This window comes from Cygnus olor, chromosome 8 (genome assembly GCF_009769625.2).
Source record: "Cygnus olor isolate bCygOlo1 chromosome 8, bCygOlo1.pri.v2, whole genome shotgun sequence".
NCBI lineage: Eukaryota > Metazoa > Chordata > Aves > Anseriformes > Anatidae > Cygnus > Cygnus olor.
The window spans coordinates 27,640,420-27,664,832 of NC_049176.1; the positions used below are offsets into that span (position 1 = coordinate 27,640,420).

Genomic DNA, 24,413 nt, shown 5'->3' on the forward strand with positions numbered 1-24,413 from the left:
CGAAAATCTTGCGGAAACTAGAGCATGAGCTCCACACCCACCAACCAGGGCTTCTCTATTTATAGGGATGCAGCAAACCACTTTCGTCCCTCTGCTAACAGCTCTGATGCTTTATTAAACACAGACTATCAATTCAGATAAAGGGTGAAAAGATGCAACAACTTCATACAAAATAGGTGGGATGCAACGAAATGAAATAAGTGTGGCTTGAAAAAAATCTCTGAATTTTTGAATATCCAGAATAATCTCAAATCAGAAAAAATAAATTTTAATAGGGTTCTGACATTTGGAAGATTTTTTCTAAAAGTCCAGAAGAGTCCATTAGATCTTACCCAAATCTTTTGAGACAATATTCCCTCGCGACTTCCCCTTGTTGAGGAGGTGAAGGTACTAGTATTATAGCATCTGTCTTACCAAAATTAAAGTTTTTTCAGACTATTCAAATCACAGCTGTGTGCCTCATGGATTATACAAGCCTAAAGAATGCAATACTTCAGCATTTGTTATCAATACAGCACTAAGTACTGGAATCGCTAGTCATTACACAAAGTAAAATTATGCAAACAATATTGGAATACTTGTAATGAACAATTTTATCTTCAGACCACATGAAATGGACAAAGTGTACACATTTCACTGAAACATTTAAGAAGTTTTCAGACAAAGACCCTTACCTCAGCACTTGGTGATCCAAGCAGTATGTCAATGATAAAATCAGCAACACAAGGCAAATTGTAAAAAGATCCTAGAACAGAAGAATACGAGGTTATCTTTTCTAGAATAATCATTTAAAATCACTCAGTTACAGTCTTACATTAAAATACCATATAGCACTTATATGAAATACCCTCCTATCAATACCGAAAAGCAGGAACGGGTATTTGCATGTTTCTCTATCTCCTGCTGTCAGAGATGGGCACTACCTCATAACAGCATTTTCCTTCTCCTTCCACCACCGTTTACATTTCTTGTACACAAAGGTTCAAGTACTAAACATTAGCTGTGCAAACAGCAGCATGTGCAGAATTATGTCCTTCAGAGCCAGTACAAATATTTATATACTGGCAGTAAGTTAGTTTTCCCAGTGCATTTCACTAAGGCACAGCACCACATGCCTTGTTTCATGCCACCTAGTGTTCAGTCCTGGGTATAAAAAAATTGCATTTTTTAAATGAAATTGTGTTTCTCACTTGAGCTGAGAAGGTAACTTATAAATTTAGGAGTTTCTATGTTTGTTTTTTAAACCATCTTCAAAAGCCTTTTCCCCCCCTACTTATACTCCAAATACCAAGCAATCCAATTCTATTTCATACCTAGCTGTTGACTGCGTAGCTGAAGGCAGGTTACTAACAGAGACAGGGCTTCTCCAGCAATCAAAGCATCTTTGGTAGATACAGACTGCTGTCTCACACAGATACCAGCATGCAGGGCTGTTGGCTCGCCTTCACTTCCTGAACTGCAATTACTTCCTGTATTAAGAAACGAACAAGTGCTATAATCCATTACATTTTTCAGTTATCTTCAGCCTCTGGTCAGTTACCTGCAACTTAAGTCTTCTCTAAGAGAGACATGAACATACAACATTTTTCTCAGATTTACGTAATTCAGCTTCACACTCCACAGGTGTTAAATTAAGAATAAACCAAGTACTTTCATCCCTAAAGATGGCTTCCAAATGCTTTCTTCAATAAAGATGTTTTAAAAGATGTTAGGCACAGTAACCTACCTGAGCTGCTAAGTCTGTTTCGAATCCCTGCAGGAAATAAAGTGTTACTTTCTTTTATTGGCTGACTACTTCCTACGAGGTCCAGTCGTCCTGCAGCAGCTGCCCACGAAAGTCGCATGAAGCAAGCCACTGTGGAAGTGAAGTCATTCACCTCCATAGTCTGAAGGAACAAGAAACAGTGTTAATTCTATGATGGTCGACAGCCTTTGTTAATCATAGGGATAAGAGGAATGTATCTTCTGGATCATGTCAAATTCACATTTGGATTTGTTCTTCTCTCTTCTCTAACCAGGCTTAAGGATGCCTTAAGTTAGATGTTAAAATCCAGATAAAGGTAGGGAAGACAGACTGATAACATGGATTTTCAGAGGCTTTTAAATAGAGCCCGGGCAAGAACTAGTATAGAAGGTGGACTTTTGACTGAAAATCCAGGAGTTATACAGCTGCCACCAGAGATCACACTGCTACATCACCATAAATTATCAAACGCTTCCTTACTTGTATGGCAACTCTTGCTGCTGGTATGATTTCTTCTACCCTAATGGAGGATCTATCAGACACAGAGAGCTGTCGGTAGGATGACTTCTCAGGTGTTCCACAAATGGACATCTGCCTACTTCCTTGCCGGCTGACGTTACGGAAGGGGCGTGAGGACAATGCTTCTACCCCATCTTTAATGAAATCCTCATCCAGTAAGGTAGGCATTGTCTGGCCAACAAGCAAGAACCTACATTCACAGAGCAGAAATGTCAAGCTTATTTTTGAATGTTCACAGCAAGTGAATAACTGATACTTTGAGTTCTATTTCAAACTTAAATATTATAAGGGACACTCCAAAAGCCAAGAAAGTAGCACTCAATCTGATGAGAAGCAATTACTTACCTTGCAAGTTGCAGGCAGATGGAATAGACTCCCTGTCTGGTTTCATAGTCTACTTCTGATGGGATGGAATCTCTCTGCATCACATTCACCACCAAACTTAAAAACAAATCAATAATACAGGCTCTGTTTCAAAGTATTTTACTTAGGAAAGAGGTGCAATTAATTTATCTCCATCCTTCCCTCCTCTTATTCACTCAATTGAATGCCAATTAAAACTGCCAAACTGGCAGCTTTGGAGACTAACATCCCTATTTTCCCCTCCTGCATTTACAGATTGGAGATTTCTGTTCCTGCTGGTAAATGCTTCAGGATCTATGGGGTACAGAAATTGAAGAGCAACTCATACTTGACAATTTTGACACAATTATAAGCAGTGTTGCCAGGTCTTCCAAATGCCTGTACCTTACCTGAAGGGTCTGGATTTTGGAGATGGTCAAATTTAATTTGGTTCCCAATACACAATCTACGCTTTTGACTGCTAAAAACTGTCTGCTGGTGTATATGCAGGACATAGTATGTGTAATGTAGCCACTTACAAATTTGAACTGAAATAACGGATATTTTAATAGTTAGCATGTAACTACCTCTGTGTAAGCTACACTTCATAGGCTTATCTGTGCTTATCTTTATTTTGGTGTTAACATGATATACTCAGTTACATTACTATGGTAGCTATGGTATCTTTCCAGGCACTCGCTAATGAAAGGATAGCTTTGGATGGACTTTTCCTCTAAAAATAGCAGCTCAAAACCATACAAGCGTGCTACAGCATGGAAAGCAGAACCACAGAGAACAGCTAACTAAATGAAGTGTTACAAATAGAGTCAAGATTTTGAAATCTAACCTCAAACCTCCTGCTCTGAGGAAATTTTCACAGAAAGACTTGGCACAGTTTCTTGCCATTTCGTCATCTGCAGTTGGCATCAGCTTGGAGCTCAGTACCTAAAATAAAGTATCCACACATAAATCTTAGTATTCCTTTACTGCTGAAGGTCAAAACTATAGCAGAAAAAATCCACTACTAACGGAATTAACAATACAGCTCTATGAAGCTCTAGTTTGTAAAGAAATCATACTAAAAATATCCAGGACAGCAAAGACTACTACAGATATTTATCCTGTATCAAAGGGCATTTTTATCTTCACTGCTGTTTATTTACTAAGAGGATAAAGTACATACTCTAGCCTGTGAAATGTGTCTTCAGGCTCAGAAGGAACTCCTTAAGAGCACAAATCCTTCTCCTTTCTAGACTTTCAGTTGACAGCAGGCCATAAGCAAGCCATTTCTAGGGTATTTTATTAACTCATGTCTTCTGAAACACAACTGTATTATTATTTACTTTTTTTTTTAAGAGATTGTCCAGATAATTCTACAGCCCTTGTGAACTTCACCTCTGCATCATCCCTCTTGTTTTAAGTCAGCACTGAACTTCACAGAATCCACTTACACTCGGAAATATGGACGTAGAATTCTGCAGTCTGTTGGTACATTTATAATCAATTTCACTTTTTTTAAAACCAAAATAAATAGAAAAAAATATAGGAGTTATTTGGTTTCTTGAAAAGTCCCTTCAGCATGTACAGCCAAAAATGCTGCTTATGGAAAAACAAAATATACCATTTCCATGCTCACATAACAGAAGCATGGCTTACAGAGTTCCAGGTATGAAATCTTATTACAACACTGCATGATACAACATTATCTGTTTCAGAGGTTCAATTTTCATCTTTCACATGCTCTAAAATTTGCTGTGCACATTCTTCAGAAAGCAGTTACCCCAATGTTCCAGACTGGTTTCCTCATGTTTGAACAGGTTACCAACTGGGGGAATAAAACACCATGACATCTTTTTCTGACAATACGCATCTTCCAACTGGCTTGACTGGATTTGAAGAGCAAGTCCACTCATAAAATCTACGCATCTAATCCAATTTACTACTACTTATTCCTTGCCAGAAAAAACAAACAATTTATTGCTTGCTTTCATTATTTTCTCTGGCATAGAAGTAGATAGCCATCTTGTCACACTGTAAGATAACCTGCCAGTTCAACAGAGTATCCTTGCTGTGATAAGTTAAGCCATTTGCTTTCAGTTGTAGAACTTAACACATTTTAGAGACAAATATATTTCATTCCAGCTTGACAGAAAAAGGAGGAACCCTACCACTGCAATGGGATGTCAGAGCGTAGGATGATCAAGAGTGAATGTTAAGACTGCAGAAGTCCAAAGGAAGGCAACTATAACAAAATTCCTACAGCAATCTTGGCACACGCTGAAAAGGACAGAACAGTAACTTTGTCCACTGTTTTTGAAGCTGCTAGCAATGGTCCTGCAACTTCACATTGTTCAGACTGCATTTGTAACGTGTCCTTATTAACAGTGGGATCTGTGAGCAGAACTAGACACTGCCCAGTTTCCTAGAGTGTGCAGATTAATGTGACGTAAGAACACCACCAACTGAACCCTCTCATTCTCTTTAAAATCCATGCACTGAGCACTTGGAAAGAACCTTTTTACAGTGTCCAACCCAGTCTTTCAGACTTCTGGATAAAGAACTTACGGAGGAGAATACTTAGGGTTAAAAAAGTTGTATGCATTCCACTCACTTTGCATGCACAGTTAAAACAGGCCAGAAGCTCCTGGGTAAAAGCCCTGCGCATTTGGATAGTGAAAATTCTTCACAGCTGAATGCTTCAAGAAATATTCCTCCTTAGCCTCTACAGACAGAATATGGTAGACTTATGTAGAAGGAAAATTAGCATTCTTTTTGCCAGCTCCCTCTGAATCTCTAGTATTATTCTCCCTTAAAATAATCAACCTTTCAAAAGGATTTGAGTAGAAACAATTAAACTAGACAACTACTCCCTTTCATTTTTAAAAGGACCAACATTTTTATATGACAAAAAATTCATTAAGTATCTAGAGATTCAGGCAGGAATTGTACCTAAACGGTAAGGATTTCAACATTTCTCTGCTTCTCTCCACATAAATTAAAATACTCCTTCCACCTTACGATCACAAGAGGCATGGCTTCACAGTAAAGTCTCTAAAATGGAACTTTTTTACCCCTTCTGTTATGGGGAATTTATTGTATACAGAAAAACAGGCTACAACTCGACATGTGCATTTTCCATAACGTCATGGTGAACTTGAGGCCTCCTGCCCACGAAAGTTTGATCTACTTAAACCTTAGCACTCAGAAACAAGTATGAAAGAAGAAAATTTGTTTTCTTACCTCTAAATTGTAGAGTACTCTAAAGGTGGACATGCCTGGAGCAAAAGATCTGAAAAGACTTTCTAGTATTGAACTAGCACTGGGCTGATGTTGGTGTTTTGAAGACAAGGAAGGGGATTTTGAAGACTGAGAACTTGATTCTGAGAGCAGTGTTTTCTAGGAGGAATAAGTCACAGAAAAAAATATTTTTAGACTACTGCAGTTTGTTATAATTGGCAACGTTATATTATCTCATATAATCCCTATAACAACCCTTTCATCTCCACATGCTCAGAAACATGTCATTAATCCTTAAGATGAGCATTGTTTTGCAGTAGCTTCAAACCCAAAGATTGTCATTTTACAGATAAAATAAATCTGCTAGTAAAACCCTTTTTGTTAAGCTCACCAGCATTTGGTATTGTTTAATCCATACCTTCCTTCCCAGGGAATCAAGCTGATCAAGTGCCTCTTGAATAGCTGGGTCAGTAGGAATTAAAAGCAGAAGTTTTCTCACTCGCAGAGTTATTCTGAAAAGTTATCAGAAATTACTTAGGCAAAAGAGGGCTCAGCCACCCTGTGGCCAGGTGAATACTTACACACTATAAAATAAGCAACTATTTGAGCTTTGCAACGTGAGCATTTCTTCAATATTTGATAACCACTTTGCTTGCTTACCTTGGCTCCTCTAGATTGGCAAGCTGGTAAAGCATATCAAACACATTACACACGAGAGCCATGACTACTCCAGGGAGGGATTTCTCCTGAGAATTAAGCAAAAATACAAAGGTGTTATTTTTGTCCTCCGCACTCTGTTGTAAGTAATTTAATAGAGCTCTTCATTGAAGCAACTGACCCAGACGTCAACCTGGCTCTGTGAAATCCATCTACCTTCCAGACTGAGACTATCTGAATTTTGCTATTACCCCATTTCCCTTTTAATAAGCAAATTTTGACATCAACTATTATTTAACGTCCACATACAAAGCAGGCTAGGAGTGGTCTGAATATGCTAGTTGATACTTTCTAGTTTATTTTCATACTGCAGCTTTATTAATGGTGAAGGATGGTGAAGGTCTGGAAATCTCTGCTCCAGTCAAGTATCTAACCTCAAAATTAAGTCAAGAGTTGCTTGTTCCAGGATTTAACAAAAAAGACTCAGAGATTAGTGTAGCCTGCTTGGTACCTAAGTGATGAAATAGTTTTTAAAAGTCAAATCCAAATGTGTAAGACAATTGTGCATTTAAAAGCTTTGTTTCAATTGCTGTTGGAAAGGAAACCTAGGCTAAGGACTGGATACTGAAGCTGATGTAAAAAGCTTCTGTTCCAACTTCCTGTATCTGTTCCACCACCCAAGCTGTGTACTGCCCTACTACCCCCTTGCTACCTCATCCCCTTCAAATCCAAGGGCAGTTTTCAGACTACTACACTGTACCTGTTCCATTGCATAGGATGAACTAAATACACCACTGCTGTTGCTGGAAGTGGTTGAGGAATCTGCTGAGCTCCCTGATGGCGTCCCGCTTCCTGATGTTTTTACTGTAAGGACTTGTTCATCAGAGAAGCCCAATTGGTGGAGTAGTTTCTGATCTTTATTTACTGTTAGCTGCAAGAAAATATCTATCATTTAGTTCTGAAAGAGATTCGATTTTTATACATAGTGAGAATTCTAGTTAACGTACCAGGCTGTCATTGGCAAATATCTGTATATTATCCACAGGAGAATTCAACATCTTTGCTATCTTCCACCTGACGCTCCCTACAGTTTCATTGCTATGAGCCTGTAAAATTAAATGGCATTTGTTTAGTATGCCTACTCAAGAACTCAATCCTGAAAGCAAAAAAGAAACCTTTCAAATAAGTTCTCCTGCTTCCCTGCATAGGATGGTAAAGGTATTAAGGCATAAAAGAGACTACTGGGGTAGGACAGTACTAGAAATGCTCTATCATTAACAGCAAGGAAACAACTTTTCCTCCTTACAGCGACGACCAAAACCATTTATGCTACAGACATTTCCATTACTGTAAGCTTATACACACATTTAGCATTTTTAGATAGATTTTGCAAGCTGAGTCCTTAAAAACAGCTGCCTCTATTAAGACCAAGTAGCTACAAGATCAACATGGCATGAAACACACAACCTGTACATACATACCTCTATGGTGAAGGTATCTTTGGTAGATTCATATGTAACATTAAGAGTTAAAATATGTCCATGAAAAGAGGCACCATGAGGTAGAATAGTTCGGGGAACAGAGTAAAGGTCCTGCCAGAAGAGAAGGACAATGGTAAATACCATCCTCGAGAACAAAGACATTTTTATGATGACATGTAACAAATTTACTACAGTTACATAGGTTTAAATTACTTTCACTGTTTTTAATAATATTGAAAGTTGCATTCTTGCCTAGGAAGAAATTTTTATCTTACCTCTATTGTTATCACATAACGCTCTGCCAATAGCAGCAGTCTCTCAATTATTACAAGTTTAGTTGACCTAGAGATAAACATCCAAAATAAGTTACTTGTCTCGGAGATTAATTTTCAATGCCCACGTATAGCAATCATGAATTAACTGGTTTCAAATGCAGCTCCTTAACATTAGGAATAAATCAGTTGTAACAAACTAGGAAAATAGGTCAAAAATCTTGCATTACGCTGCTTGAGACATACTGAACTTCAGAAGAAGCTTCATGTTTCCAGAGGTCACCTCTATGCTCATATATTTAAGCTATAGACATTTAAGCAAGCATAAATTAAGGGGAAGGATGAAAAAACCTCCTTTTCTCTCCCAAATAAAAAACACATTGCCCCAGAAACAAAACCAGTAGGACGGCAATTTTGAGAACTTCAGCACTCAGGCTTTCAGTCTTTTTATTTATATGTTATTTTTTAAATACTATTTTTTTAAAACAGGTTTTGTTAAAATCTTTTTGGAACTCCAATTACATTGTGACAGAATACACAACTACCAGTAATGAGAAATGAACGCTGAACAAAATATTGCTGGCCAACAATAACTCAGCAATTTTGATTATCACTCAAAATCAGTCAGGAAGTTGCTGCGAGCAAACATATGGCCATATTTGCCTTTTTGAAAACAAGCTTACCTGTAAGGAGATTGAACTGATGTTGCTACTGTAGGCATAGCAGTTGCTGTAAGCATTTTTGTAGCTCTTGTAACAGCGTGTGTTAGTGTTGGACCACCGAGTGCTGAACTGGCAGCCTAGAATACAAAGTGAAATATAAGTGGTCGTTTAAATGGACCATTAGTATGTGCCAGAGAGCTACAAGGACAAGAAATACCTGTGGAATTATTTTTTTCTTTAAATAGAATTACCATAGTCAATTATTCTAATCCTAAGATAAAAAAATGGAAGAGGACATAGGTACAAGAACAATTAAAATTTGTCTTTTACCTCCAATCGTGTGTAGCAATCAGCAATGAATTTCTTGTGCAGTGATACTGAATCCTGCAGATACAACAGGCAAATGATTTAGAACTTAATACAAAAACATAGAAATTACTTATAAACTGAAAGAACTCAACAAACTATACATTTTAACATGCAGAGTGTCAAATTGCTCTGAATGTCAAAGCATTTTCATATACAAATATGCTTACCTTTTTCAATCTAGGAGTTAGGTTAATATAGCTGTAATTTATTATCAATTGAATAGCTTCATTTGCTATTTCTTCATCAGGTGATTCCATTGCAATCTTCCAAATGAAATCCATTCCTATTAATTCCAGTTTTTCTACACTCTATGCGAAAAAGAACAACAGTAAAACATGACTGATTTCTTAAGTAAAAATGAGTTCAAACAGGGGAATGAAATAATTTTTCATCTGCTGGGAAAGTACCTTTCGATTAAATCTTAATTTTCTTTTCCAACATGTTGCCAAGTTTTGCCACATTGCAAAGTGACATCAATAGCTGGAACCTTACATATTTATACTAGAAACAAAACATTTGTTTACAGGTGAAGTTCCAAAGAGCACTTCCAGTCAAGCCATGTGAAGAATTTTACAGTACAAAACCACTGAGAAATGTAATTGGGAATGGAATTTGTTTCATAGAGGTCAATGTGGTAACTAACCACATAATAAAACATCATAAAACCTACTAAAATACTTGGCAAAAAAAATCTGCATTTGAAGTAAATTAACTCTGTGATAGAGATCTAGAATGCCTACGGAAAACTACTTAACATAAAACCATTAGTTTAACAAAGCCAGTCAAGGATCACAAAGTTAAAAAAGAGCTGTAGGCTAGAACTTGACTATGATAAGCCTAAGTCCCTTGTAAAGAATTAAAAAAAACATTTTCCTGCCAAGGAGAAGCAAGAGAAATTCACACTAAAATTCACGATTGTTACTAGACCTGTGCAGAATTTTAGAAGCTACATACCAGCTTCTTGTTATCAATGGCTGAATTTCTCATATAGTTATTTCAGTGTTTTAGCTTCAGAATTTAACAACATTAATGCTAGAAGGACGATCTGAATACTAACACAAACACGACCATATCAAACTGCTGATACAGAAGCCTTGTCTAACCTCCTCCCTTCGTCAAGATGCCACAAGTAGTACACAAGAATGAACTTGACAGAACACTCACCAACTGAGTCCCTTGCCTCTTTAGTCGATGGTCACACAGATTCACATTTTCAAAGAACGTCTTAAATAAACTAAAACCTGAAAGTGAAAAGTGATGCAAGCTTTTTATTCAGGTCAAGACAAGTTTCTATCCTTTTTTAAAAGGGATATCAAATGCAAGAGATGACCTTTTTTTTCTGTAACTATTAAAACTCAGAATGATAGAAAAAGACCCCTTTATTTATAGAGGGGCTTGATATTTAATTTGAAGACTTAGAAAGCAAAGTGCTGGTATTTATTTAAAAAACAGTTCCGTTGACCAACATAATTTTCATACCATTCATAGTAATTTCATACGACTCCAGTTTAAGAATTTTCTCTTTGAAGAGCTGTTGCTGTACATCACTCTCTAGATCATGTTGTCCTTTGGTAAACCACTCAAAGCACATCTGTGAATGAAAAGCAGATATATTTTTACCCCATTGTCATTGCAAGTATTTTAGATTGTCATTGCTGTATAAAACTACGTCAGATGATATAGTAACTTATCACACAAAAGTTTGATCTGCAGCAAGAAGTTCAAAATCTCACAGTAACTTTATTATACCAGCTGTACTGCAGCATTGGGGTACTTAATCTTGACAGTCATCTCGGACCCAAATATCACTGAACATCTCTTTTATGACTCTGCAAGCTTTCAGGCAGTAATTTTCTAGCTAGCATCCATAAACCTGCAACTAATCTCAGCAGCATTTCTCTTCCAGTCAAGTTTAATGTTCAAAGAGCATCCTGGTCATAAGCAAACAAGTAACACAACAGTGGTTTCATTAGCTTACACAGCAAGCATGTAATGCCTTATTACTTAACATTTACTACTTCCATGTATCCATGTATCAAGTTCCATGTATCTCCACAAATAAAGGTTCATGAATAGCATATGTAAGATTCACTCTGCAACCACAGACAACAACTTTTTGAGTATTTCTTACCTCTCGATCTAACTCGCAAACATCCTGGCCAGTTACAAGGCATTCCCAGATCTCCCTGGCACGATTCCAGCCCAAATAAAGAGTGGCTTCTTGCAGAAAAAATGCCAAAAATTTTAGATGTGCTTCCAAATACTGAAAAAGGAAACAAACGCAGTTTTAAGATATTTCTTCCCATAACAAGAACTCTGAACATTCTTTTTAGTTTTGACAAACTTAGTGATTGAATACGAGTACCCTTTGCAAAGCCCGAGGACTAGAAACTCTCTGAAATGAGCTTTGTTTCTATTTCACACAGTTGTTAAAATTACTGCTTTTTAATTATCTTTCTAAAAAGGCTTCAAACTGAAGCTTGCATAGAAGCTAAAAGCTGCACAAGCTTGGAGACAGGAGCTCCTGGAATAAGGAGATCATATTCTCAACACATTAGAGACTCTGCAAAGGAACTTGTAGAGTGTGATGTTCCATCACCCTTGCTACATAATATAACAAGGCTGTAATAATTCCCAACAGATGAGTGTCAGAATTATGAATAAAAACTAGTGCAATTATTCTCCAGACAGAACATATTCCAGTGAATTCCCAAAATGAAAAATCAACTAATTTTATGAGACTTGGTCAGTGATACACTACATCATGTTTTCAGTCCCCTAAGGTAGTAAGAAATGCAGGGTTCAATACCTCCCGGTATGTGTATCGGCCATCCACCAACGTTCCTCCAACAAGCCCTCCAGGACCTGCCACAGACGCAGCCAAACGGTGGCATGATATTAAGCTTCCTGTCACCAACTTCACTATTTCAAAATTCTTCTTTAGATCTTGAATAATGCTCTTTGTAAAAAAAACAAAGATCAATAAAAGAGGTTTTTAAAGAAAATATATAAACAGACACATGCATTCAGCAGTCTGGTCTTTTACAGAGAAGTGTTTTTTATGGAAAGGATAATGATCCCCTCTCACTAAAGTCAGCTGTACCCATTCCAAATATCCAAAGCCCTCTGGCAATACCATTTTCAGCATGTGCTGAAATATGCGTGCTGCAGATTGCAAACAAAGTCCCACACCTCCACTTAGCCACAGAATAGCACACATGAGTTGCTGGTATTTCAGTCTGTTCTCCAACTGTCAGTGTCAATACAATTACAAATTAGCTGCTCTAAACATTAGCCATGGTAACTTCTTAACAGAGACATACTTGTTAATTATTTTACAAAAAGCTGAGAATAAAATAAACTAGTCCTGACACAGCCAACAGATTTTATTTATACACATACGCACACACACACAAATGGACAGCACACAACACAGCCTCTCTACTTGTACATTTACTTTATGCTACATCTCTAAGCTGTACTTATCAGTGTTTTTTTTTTTCTCTCCTCTTTTCTAAACTCTAGAGAAGCAGAGCCATACAGACATAACAAGGGTGTCAAAACAATCTCAGCACATATTCTTACCTTGTCTTGTTTTTGGTAAGTTTGCTTAATAAATGAACGCGTGATTTCATGAAGCTGACGTAATGCTGGCACCACCCACACAAACTGAGGATTGTTGTGCTGGGATGACTAGTAGTAAGAAAGGTAAAAAAGAATTATGCATGCGTACATGCTCAGCAATGTATTAACTCTCCTCTTAGACTCCTAAAGAGTAATGATTTCCATTAATACCCCTGTTTCAAAACAACGGTTACAAGCTCAGAAGGGTTCAGTGACTTGTTCCTGGTTCCCTTCCAAACACCGAAGGCACCCCTTTATCTTCAAGCTGTCCTTTGAAACATTTTGCTATGATTATTAAGCCCAAAGTACCACCTCCTTGCTAGAGAACATGCAAATTTAGTACACAAAAACTCAGTTGCACCAGAGGGATAATAACCACCACCTTCCTCAATTACAGGAGACAAAGCGGGCCAGTTAGGGCTTTAAAGGGCAAATACAGTCAAATGAGGTTACTTATTGTTAAGGTGAGAATAACAGAAGAAAAAAATCTGAAGTACTACTGAGGGTTAAAAGATAAGAAATTTCTGATTTGGTGCTGCAAGGAGCCCTCTGATAGGAAGCAAAGGCTATTTAAGCTGCATTTTGAAAGAGATCCTACAAAGGATCCTACCTCATTGTTAGAACTGCTCATCACTTTTCTGGGAGGCTTCATGTTCTGTAAAGTTTGATCACACAAACCAGTACTGAAGTGTTTCGTTCAGATAAGTGATGTCTGGTTTAAATATCGACAACAACCAATACCACCTGCTCACTTAGAGACATTAAAGTAACCTGCCCTTAATAGCGCTCTACTGAAGACTCCCTCATGTAGCTGAGAATGCTGTCTTAATATTACATTCCCTCCCAATTTGTCTCCATCTTCCCCTAACACAGGGAAATAAGCAAAATGATGTATTGTATTTTTAAAAGTGTATTGTATGTTTGCCCCATTTTTTTCCAGCCTATAGTTACAGCTTTCCGTTAGCGTTCCCCACTGCAGCACCTTTGTTAAGGCCCTCGGCAGAATGCAATTAAAAAGAATGCAAGAACAGGAAAGCATAAGATCAGAGAAGACTGCAATTTTGCAGACATTAAGAACCCAAACTTCGAAATCTGTATTCACAAACACAGGCAAAAAAGAAAAAAAGTGATCAATATCAAGAAACAACATACTATGCTTCCTAAAGAACTAACATCCTCTACAGATGCTGCATGACAGACAAAACCTAATTTACCATGAAAGAAGTATATGAAAAAAGTATAAACCTTTAGTATTATGGGCATATTTCCAATTTAAAAAAACAAAATATATAACAGAAGATAGAATTCTTGCAAATCTCAGAAAATTGCCTGCTATATGAACAGTGCAGGATAGAGTAGGTACAGTCTATTAAGCGATACATGTGTCCGCTGCTGCCAGACCCATCTCAGCACAGGCATGCCCAAGAATGGCTTCTTCCATGTTAGATGAAAAGCTATTTTTTAAAATTGAAATACAAAATTCCTATGATTTAAATATTGATTTGTATTTTGAGACTTAGGGGACGTGCTAGAAACACATGCTTAACTCAAAGAAAACTAATTCAAGCTTTCACATGAACGGGACAGTTAAAATACTGACATACCTTTTTAGTGGTTCCATTTGCAAATTCTAACCTTGGGCCCATCCTGGTAGTTTCCCATAAACTGATCATTCCTTGTGCTGAAAATTTGTTTAAAACAAAGGCAAGAGACTTACTACAAGTCTCAGGGTCAAACTGGCTCACACAAAGCCTACCCCTCTCATGGACTCCCCAAGGTAAGAACTTACAGATGGGACACAATTTGCACATCCTGAAAGAAGAGGGCAACATCAAGGCTAAATAATGTTTCATTTTGGAAGAGACAAAATAATAAACCAACCCTTTTAATATCCTCTATGCATTTAATGATGTAACTTCTTTTGATCGCCTCTTTCACTGCATAAGCATCACTGAGGATTGTCAGGTGTTCCTCCAAGGCCTGCTGTATAAGACTACATGGTAATGTTGGAAGATGAGCCAGCTCCCAAAGGACCTCCAGAACCTACAGGAACAAATCCAGAATTGATCAGGACCTGGAAAGTGCAAAGACTACAAACCCTATGTTTAATAAAGGAAAAAAAAAAAGAAAGTCACATCCACATGCCTTTCCAGTGGTTGTCTCCACCCGCGCTTCTCGACCAATGCGCCCTATCAGGCTCAAGAGCTTCTGTCGCACTCTATCACTCTCCGTTTCCCAGCTCTGCACAGCAAAGAGATAACGTTTACTATTACAGCAGCAAAAACTGTCAGTCTGTTAAGTCTCAAGTGGATGCAAAAATATAGTTTACAATTGTTTTGTGTTTTGATTGTCCTGCAGTAAAACAAGTATGTTTCTACCACGTGTAGTTCCTCATTTTTGTTACTGGCAATTACAGTACTATTTTGCCCTATTGTTTTTTCAAATACAAGCTGTAAGAGCTCAGATATAATAAAATCTCATTTTTTAAGTGTTTTTTCACTGAATATATAACATAATTAAAATCTAAGTCAATTAGTAATATAGTAGCAACCATGTTTTTGGGTTAAAAAATCAGTATTATAAGTGTTGTTCTACAGCCAACTTTTTTTTTTTAAATATACACACAAATATATTTTACGTTACATTTATATCTAAGATATAAATGTATGCAAGGCACTTGCCTTTTGGTAGGCTGGATGTAGAAGCATTTTTAAGTACTTCTACTAAGGAACGTAAATTTATGTTAGAACTTACTTTTTGAATTAGAACAAATAAATGATTAAGCTGGTCAGAGCTAAACTTCACAGCAGCTGCAGCAATAATGGTATGTATGTTTTCAATCACAGTGGAGGATTGTCCTGACTGGAAAAAAGAAGGAAAACACAAGAAGGTAGGTTTTAATCCCAAGTGAGGTAGTGAAAAGTCTTCAATGTAAGCATTATTCTACTATTTCTATTAATGAGAAAGGATAACAGCTTTGGATGTGTTAGAAACAAGCCAGGAATAACTGACTCTGCTCCTTGTTCCGATGGCACAGAGGTCATTCATTAGAAGCAACTCAAAAGCAGGAAAGAACAATGGTCCAAACTGGTCCACCATGGCCCCGCAGCAGGAGCAAAAAAATAGCTTCCTTGCAAAAAGGGAGGAAGGTCAAGCCTGTAAGACTTAGAGTAGACAGCCCAAGGCTTGAAAACATTAAGTCTTGTTTCACTGATTCTTTAATATACAGATTTATACTAACGTTCAAGCACATTGACCACCTCTTATGTCTCTCATGGAAGGAGCCAAGCAAATATAAAGCACAAAGACAAATGAACAGCTAACATTCCACCAGCTAAAGAACTTGGTAATAAAACGTACTTATTTTTCCAAGGCAGCCTAAAAGCATTGGCCTAATCTTGATTGCTTACCTGTATTCTCCAAATTTTAGTAAGCTCGTCTAAAGATAATTTACTGCCCAGCAGTTCAATAATTCCCTTTATACGGTCACAGTATTGCGCTTGGTCTATATTACCTATGAAATAAAGAATGGCAATTGAATTATTTTAAATCATTAGACACATTAAATGCATAAGAATAAACACATTACATTAAAGGGGACAAGAATAAAGTTATCTTTATTCTAAAATTCTCAATCTACTGCTACAGAAAAATCCAGTCTAAAGAAGGAAAAAGAACAAGCTTCCTTCTATTCTTGTTTTACTTCATACATCTGATAGCAATCTACTCCTACGTGGCCTTACTGTTCGGAAAAAAAAACTTTTCTCGCTCTTCTACAGGTTTAAAAATATAGGTAAGCTGAGAGTAAAAACCTCAGGTACAGAAGATGTTTGCACAAATGTCAAAGAGAAATCTAGATGATAGTAGCAGAAATCTGCTGGGTTTCCTCACTCTGTTTTGACAGTGACAAAATCCTTGAACTCCTTTGATAGTAATGCTTCACTAAAATGTATTAAAAAGGACGGACCAAATTTTTAAGTTTAAGACATTCAAAGCACATGCCAAAGATCTCTGTGAAAGCGCTTACCTTCTAGAGCAATCGACAGGACAGAATTTTCTACTAGCCAGTTTAGTAAGCGGTCTGTATCTATTGCATTCTTCACCGACTTGGACACAGTGCTGTCTTCTATTAATTTGGTTACCTAGAAATTGCAAAATGTGAGATTCTAATGATGCACATGCATCATAAGTGCTTATAATGAAATCTATTCAAAAAGCTTTCTATGAAGCTTAAGTGTGAATCCTGAAATATTTTGAGAACAGGAGAATTTTTCTTTCAATTATTTTTTAAGTAAACTGTTTAAAGGTAAATTCCTAACCCACCTCCTAGGAATCAGTCTGATGCAGCAGATTCTTGTTCCCAATCTGACACAGAAAAGCTTGCCTGTGCTGCATATTGCTACAGATATACCAGAAGTGGGTTATCTCAGGCTTCTGCCTATGATACTCAAATTAGTGTCCTATTTTTATCAAACACAGAACCAATACAGGCTCATCGCTCTAGGGAAAAGGTGGAAAAAGTACATTTATGCTAGAGCCTTCAAAAGCTGTGCTTTTATAACTTCAAAGATACACAGTGCTTAAGATTAAGAACCACAGAGCAGTGAGGCTTAGTATCTCAATTTTCCCTTAAGTAGAGATGCAAAAAGCCCAGAAGAGGAAATCTAAAACACCTTAGAATGTCTGCATACTAAAAAGGTCTTTTTTGAGACACTGAAGTTGAACAATTTCTGAAAGGAAGAAGTGAATGAACTCCTCTATACTTAAACCACAGGTTCCAGGAAAAATAAAATGTTTTCTCCTACTTTTATCTAGGAGCCTAGCAGAAAGAGCCCTGCTCCATAAACTCCAGCTCCTAGACACTACTACAATGCCCATACACAACCATAATAAAAAATACAACTACATAGTATAATGATCTGATACATCTGGCCTGAGAACAGCAATCTAGGATTAAGTTGCCTCTCCCTGCCCTTTTTTCCCTCCCTTTTCCTCACAATGGGAAAAAGAGAAAAGCAATACCTCAGAATTATGAGCATGATCTCAGAGTGCCGAAGGAATTGTATACACCATTGCTTATAAACGAATTTTTAATTGTCATTCTTAGAAAAGGTTCAAATTATGTGTAGTTTTCTAACTAGGAGACCACAGTCCTTTCAGTAGCTACTAATATTACCAGCAATTCCTGTCACATGAATTTGTTTTGGTATTTATGAGCTTTTGCTAAGGCAACATAATTTGTAAGATGTTGCACCCTCTTTTTAAGGTTGTGGCTTCAGCAACTTACTAACAACCCATCCCACCCACACACATGCATGTGTGCACACAAACACACCCACATGTAGCAAACCTACTTCTTTGAGGGAATTCATTTTTGCACTGAAGTGAGGAGATTTTAGCATGCGCAACAGAATGTCCAGCCGTAAGTCATCCACTGCAGTTACTAAATCGGGTTGGAAGCGCATACACAGCAGTTTGATGCCAGACAAGAGCTCAGGGATACTGACTAGTCTCTGTTGAAAATGAAACAAACAACAAAAAAGGACAAATAAAGGCAGTGCTGCTTTTAGTATTCTGTTTCAGACTTCAGTGATACACAAAGAGTAGGTTTAGTGATCCAGCACAGACTGTTTAAGCTAGATATCTGAAAGTATTACTTATACATCGGGAATTCTAAGACAACAAAACCTTCCGTTCAGTGACCTCTCCCGCTACAGTTTGGTGCACTGAATTGCTCCGCTGTTATGCACAATTTCCAGTATGTAATTAACAAAAGTAAGTCTAAGTAAAAAGTCAGTACTCAAATTTATTACAGCCAGATGCCAAATTCAGTGCAATATGAGGCAGTCACAAGTTACATGTATATTTTCAGAGAATTATATGGTTTTGGTTGAAAGGGACCTTAAAGATCATGTAGTTCCAACCCCCCTGCTGTGGGCAGGGACACCATTTTAAACAACAATTACCAGATTTTTAGAAGCAAACAGATAACACAACAGTTGTATGCACAGAAGTTATAAGAATTTAACAGAATGCATCTTCAAGCAAATTAGAAAAGTGAGCAATCAGTACACTGCAGAAGGGGACCAACAAAGATGTATTTGATAGTAACATTGGGAAGATACTTTTTAAAGGGTGAAAACATTAAGTATCTAATTAAAAGGGATTTATGAAAAATTGGTTAAATGCAGGCTAGCTACTTTTCAATGTTTTGAGCTAAGTCACTCATAATTCAGAACAGGCTGTATTTTTGTAAGTGAGAATAAGATTATGTTCTAGTCTACACAGACACCATTTCCACAACATACGGGAAGTTCTTAAGTATTTAATTTATAAATCATTACCTTGTCTTTCAAGTCCTTCTCTTCTACATTCTGTACGTATTTAATCATTTTATGAATGACTGGGTCAAGCATGGGCTAAAAAGAATGAGAGAAGAAGGCATGATGATCATTTTATGTTTCCTGAAAACAATTACATTACTCAGCATATCTGGCTGCAGCAAAATGAAATACTTAGCTGAAAGTCCAGTTATCTTAGACATAAAGCAACACATGCAACATATACAGAACTATCCTGCTAGGTAAGTCCAGAAAAAGAAGCAACTAGACTAAGAAGCTACTTGAGACCACAACAGGTTTACAGATGACCCCAACCTGCCCCAAACCCATTTCAAAGTGCATCAATTATTAGATGCATATGCCCCTTTGACCCTCATTAACTCCTAAAATATATCCTTTTCAAATAAAGGCTTTGTCATTTATTAAACCAGTACTTTGTTAGTGAATGCAGATGTGAAACCTAGAGCACATTTGCAAGTTTACAGAGATCATGGTGGTTTTTTTCTTGTACCACACTTTTTCCAGTCTAAACTCTCATAACCATGAGCTCTTTCTCTGCCGGAAGAAGAAATTAAAAACAACAATCTATCCATCATGTTATATTCTTTCCCTGCATGCTTTACACTGATGAAGCTTACTAAGAGCAGTCCCAAAATTTCTCACCATTGCAGATGTTGATAGACAAAGATCACTGTGCTTGGAAAAAGAATTTGAATGTTGTCTGAGCCCTCTATTCATAGCCTTCAGGATTCTTAAAATGGTTCTTGTACTTTACTCAAAGTGAATTTGGGAGGCTTTTTAGAATTGGTCACCAGTTTCACAGCAACAGTCAAACTAATTTTCAGTCCTCTTATTTTTCAAATTACTATGATGAAAAAACAGATTCTCACATACTTGCATTTCTGACACTATACTGCCTAGGATTTCTGTGTTAAAATAGATCTAAATCTGAGCAAATGACCAGTCACATTTTTCAAGGCTTTTATGTTTGCTGAAAAAGAATTTGTAACACACATTTTACCTGTACTACAGAAGAGTTAAGATATTCTGCACAAACTCCAAATGGTTGAACTAATGCAGAGATTGCCTGAAGAAAAAAACAACAGTACATATAAACTGATTTTAGCGTGCAACTCCTTTACAACAATACATGGTTCAGGAAATAGACATTACTGTATGCTGTAGAATATAATACGTATTTCCGCCTGAAATTAAAAACACCTTCCCATTTTTCATTAGCATCAGTCCTCTCATCATTCTGTCCAGTCTTCTCTGTCTAATCCTGCTTCCACCAGAGAAATAATCAGACACGAAAAGGACACATCACATTTTGGTTGCTTAACAGCAATGAGAAGTGTGAAGACAAGATTTAAGTTTAAAGCCATATGGTGAACTTCATTTCCAAAGAAAGAAGTGGCAGAAAGCTTTTGCAAGTGTGTCATATACATGTCAAGCTCCTTTCAACCCAAAGTTTTCAACTGATATCCATCATCAGGAAATTAAACATGTAAAGACATTTGCCAATGACAAATATCAAAACTAGCTTCTTCTAAGAGTGGGTCAAAAATTATGAATGAAATTGAATATGCCCTACTGCAATCAAAGGCCTAAGTTTAGTGATGCTGAACGAGACTCCCTAAACAAGCAGTTATTACTCATTAAACAAAGTCAAAGTTTCTATTGGAGTATTAGGATTTAAATTGAATTTTCTTACTCTTCTTCCACGCTTATATAAGAACTTATCTTTTCTTAGAGTATTAATACTTGCTGCTTTATGAAAAGAAATTCAATTCTCCCAATATGACAGTTCATTGAAAACAGACTAATTTTATACTTGGAGACAAGATTCTAGATTACATTGTTTTCCCTTGGCCTCCTTGTTCTTCACAGCTTAAAAAAAGATACAAAGTCAAGTTAGGAAGCTGAAAACAAGTAAGTTAGGCTTTGCCAACAAAAAAAATAGTTTAGAACTGTTAAGACTGGTTTTAAACACAGCTCTTGAAAAGTTGCTTAAGATTAGACAGTATCTGTCTTCCTAAGGATTTTTTCTTAAAAAATGATTTCTATAATACACAACAGAAGTTAATTCACTTCCAGCTAAATGCAGATAAAGCTGAAGTAAACAGAAAACCAGCGACCTACTGGTGAATATACAGTGAAACTAGACTGATCGATGTCTAACTGGAAGGCTGAACATTAGAAAAGCATGCTAACCCTTCCCTCTTTCCTCTGAAGTCTCAAAAGGTCTCTTTAGTCAGGGCTCTTACACACAGCCTCATGTGACCTCCAGTGTGACAGCATTTCTCCAGGGCTATGTGGGAATATTGCTCTCGTACCAAAGTAAAGGTAAGAGCACTGCCAAAAGTGATGTTACTGGTTCTATATGAAGTGAGTAATGGAAAGAGAGAAGCCTAGTGACAAACAATGAACTTACCCCAAGCTCAATATCTTCTGAATTGAGTTTGGACTGAATTGCTGAAAATCCACCCAACTCTGCAAACTGAAATAAAATAATCAATATTATATTAGCAAACTACAGCATTTTATCTTTCAAATATGCTATTATAGAAAATACTCCACTAAAAGTTCCTGGGGTGACAAAGAGTATCCTTCACCATATAACATCACATGCAACATAAGCTTTACATTTTCATGAGAATTCAGGGACACAGTGGGAATGCAATGTAATTATATGTGGTCCTGGCTTAAACATCAAGCTAGTAAGCGTCCTGGGTAAAAACGGATATAGTGACGAAAGCTAGACCTTATAAAGCACTAGTAGATTGGCCTGGCACATTTGACTGAGAAACATCACTGAAGCCTAAGCTGAACTCTAATCTCTTTTAGTGATAGCTATCATGTTATGGTAAAGGTGCTCAAGGAGAAGGCAGCAACACAAGATCTATTTAGCAAGGTCCTTTCCCTAGATGCAGACAGCATTAAAATTTTAAACCATTTATTGTGGTTGTCACTCTGAGGAAAGAAGGGAAAAAACAAGGGTGGGGAGAGGAGGAAATTACTTGGAGAGCAATGAATTCAAGTGACAAGTAACATTTCTGCTTGGTTTGCATTTACGTACCCTGTTTACCAGATCCACCAGCCACCCATGAGGTTCCTTGAAAAATTAAAACATGAAAAAATTAGTAGCTGCAACAAACATTTGTCTTCTGGAACAGATGTGGACAGACACATTCAGTGCATTAACCCACACTCTAAAAGCACGCACTGTTATTTCACAGAACACAGTGTGTTTACAACAGCTCCTTTGCTAAGTGTGTAGCTGGAGCTCTGGGAGGTTCTCATTAGCAGTATCCGTTTTTGGATTCTACCTGACATCACTGACCATGTGCTGTGGTAACAATACACACTGTGGCTGCTGACTCACAAGCAACTGTATTTATAGCACATTAGCAGTGTGGAACATCACTAAAGGATCTTTTCCAAAGCAGCAGATGGAGAATTTTCTTTCTACAGCCACAAACATGTTTCCTTCAGGAAACAATCAACAACATCGAGGCTCTTTTTTAGACCCTTTTTAGACCCACCTGTCTGGAGCAACCACAAGACAATGCAAACCTCAAAAACTGGCTTCTCACCAGTGTTTGATGAAGATATCCCAAACTTGGGTGACAGAAAAGCATGAATTCTCTGCTGGAACTATACACCTTGAGTTATCCCGGTCATTTCATACTCAACAGATGTCAGTCCTTAGATACAACAGATCTACCCATCTGATTGTTGTGTTACTTGACAGGATAGCACAGCAATTTCTAAATCCAGTTTCCAACAGAGAACTGGGACAATCTGACAGGAAAAAGGGAATTCATTTCTACAGACCAACATAGACTGAAGATCTGTTTGTTGTAATTCTTGATCACACTTTTAAGCTTTCTTGAGTTACAAGTACCTACTAACCAATCTTTTCTGAAACAAAAGCATCTACCCTAAAAATAAGCATAGGGCATGGCCATGCTCACCTTCTGAAATGTGGATATGGGTGAGACAGCATGCATGTTGCCCTCCCCGAAGACTTCTGCCCAGTTTCTCTGGCACACCTTCATTCGATTTTTGAAATGATATTCATTGTCGGGGTTAAATGCCTTGAATGAAAAACACCGTGGAAATTAACAGCACAGCTTACACCACAGTCTCAGAACTTGCCCTGATAATATTTGACTTTTTCAGTTGAACATTCTTCTAGTTGGCAATTAAAGATCTAGCAAAAACTAAAGTTCAACAAATGACCCCTGCCTCCTGCCCCTCAGTTCTTACTGTACAAAGGATTCTGAAGTTTCAATTCTATGTAGACAATATCCAATATCCATGTGAGCCAGCTATCCATATAAAGGGATAGATGAACTCAATGTACCAGTTTTCAAAAAATAAACACTGACTTGACAGCAGTTTTGAAGTATTTTTGACAATATACAATTTAAATAGGATAAAAAGAAGCAGCAGCTTAAAAATGAAATACCCTAATATTGCACACAAAACACAGGACAATTTATGACAGTTATTAGTGGAGACTTCTACATTTTGAGGATATTCACCAATGGACTAGTATACCCTCATTCACCATATTACTTAAACAGATCCCAAAGTTCAAAACACCATAGTTATTAAAAACTGCATCAGGGACAAATACCATCGTAAGCACACCGAGCAGGCCCACGGGAATAGGATCTTGTTTTACTCTTTCTGCAACCAGGTCTACTAGCAGCATAAGCATGTTGTATATTCCTTCATGGATTTCAGTTCCCCATTTGTGAACAGCACTGGATGTCAACAGCTACCAAAAAAAAGAAGAAATTTCTTGAAGTTTGAGCAAAGTCATGTAAAACGGGAGAAATTTATCCACCCCCCAGACTGTTTTCAGAGCAAACGTTTCCTTAGAGTGTAATAATCAATGGGTGGTGTGCTATTTTGTATCTTCTTTCCACATTAATGGCTTAAGAGTTAATTAAATTTGTAATTTAATTGAAGAATGCCTTACGCCTTACATCAGTTTGTGACAGAAACTAGTATGTATCGAAGCAAACTGATTTCCATTTCCACTCACTGGTAAGATTATAACCTTTGTAAAGAACAGCCAATATGCAACTGTTTGCAGCATGAACATATGACTATTAAATCTTCAAGTACACGTTCTGCAGAGCTGCACTGAT

General features: G+C 37.2%; 1 protein-coding gene across 2 annotated transcripts in view; it reads right to left on the bottom strand.

Annotated features, from left to right (window-relative positions):
* The window catches only part of USP24 (ubiquitin specific peptidase 24), a 61,131-nt gene that overhangs the window by 22,954 nt on the left and 13,764 nt on the right, over window positions 1-24,413 (bottom strand). Inside the window, exons 4-37 of one of the 2 annotated variants that reach the window (XM_040565257.1) lie at window positions 23,894-24,037; window positions 23,226-23,348; window positions 22,328-22,363; window positions 21,683-21,748; window positions 20,270-20,335; window positions 19,252-19,326; window positions 18,262-18,420; window positions 16,935-17,049; window positions 16,318-16,421; window positions 15,662-15,769; window positions 15,053-15,148; window positions 14,789-14,950; window positions 13,518-13,562; window positions 12,869-12,976; window positions 12,093-12,242; window positions 11,415-11,546; window positions 10,763-10,874; window positions 10,448-10,524; window positions 9,451-9,591; window positions 9,245-9,298; window positions 8,936-9,051; window positions 8,256-8,322; window positions 7,981-8,091; window positions 7,507-7,605; window positions 7,260-7,430; window positions 6,503-6,588; window positions 6,261-6,354; window positions 5,846-6,001; window positions 3,453-3,550; window positions 2,609-2,704; window positions 2,225-2,453; window positions 1,727-1,886; window positions 1,314-1,469; window positions 675-745 (exon numbers count right to left, since the gene is read on the bottom strand). In XM_040565257.1, the coding sequence (XP_040421191.1) occupies window positions 675-745; window positions 1,314-1,469; window positions 1,727-1,886; window positions 2,225-2,453; window positions 2,609-2,704; window positions 3,453-3,550; window positions 5,846-6,001; window positions 6,261-6,354; window positions 6,503-6,588; window positions 7,260-7,430; window positions 7,507-7,605; window positions 7,981-8,091; window positions 8,256-8,322; window positions 8,936-9,051; window positions 9,245-9,298; window positions 9,451-9,591; window positions 10,448-10,524; window positions 10,763-10,874; window positions 11,415-11,546; window positions 12,093-12,242; window positions 12,869-12,976; window positions 13,518-13,562; window positions 14,789-14,950; window positions 15,053-15,148; window positions 15,662-15,769; window positions 16,318-16,421; window positions 16,935-17,049; window positions 18,262-18,420; window positions 19,252-19,326; window positions 20,270-20,335; window positions 21,683-21,748; window positions 22,328-22,363; window positions 23,226-23,348; window positions 23,894-24,037 (3,783 nt within the window). The remainder of the gene's footprint in view (window positions 1-674; window positions 746-1,313; window positions 1,470-1,726; window positions 1,887-2,224; window positions 2,454-2,608; window positions 2,705-3,452; window positions 3,551-5,845; window positions 6,002-6,260; window positions 6,355-6,502; window positions 6,589-7,259; window positions 7,431-7,506; window positions 7,606-7,980; window positions 8,092-8,255; window positions 8,323-8,935; window positions 9,052-9,244; window positions 9,299-9,450; window positions 9,592-10,447; window positions 10,525-10,762; window positions 10,875-11,414; window positions 11,547-12,092; window positions 12,243-12,868; window positions 12,977-13,517; window positions 13,563-14,788; window positions 14,951-15,052; window positions 15,149-15,661; window positions 15,770-16,317; window positions 16,422-16,934; window positions 17,050-18,261; window positions 18,421-19,251; window positions 19,327-20,269; window positions 20,336-21,682; window positions 21,749-22,327; window positions 22,364-23,225; window positions 23,349-23,893; window positions 24,038-24,413) is intronic. The other variant, XM_040565258.1, reaches the window with a different exon arrangement.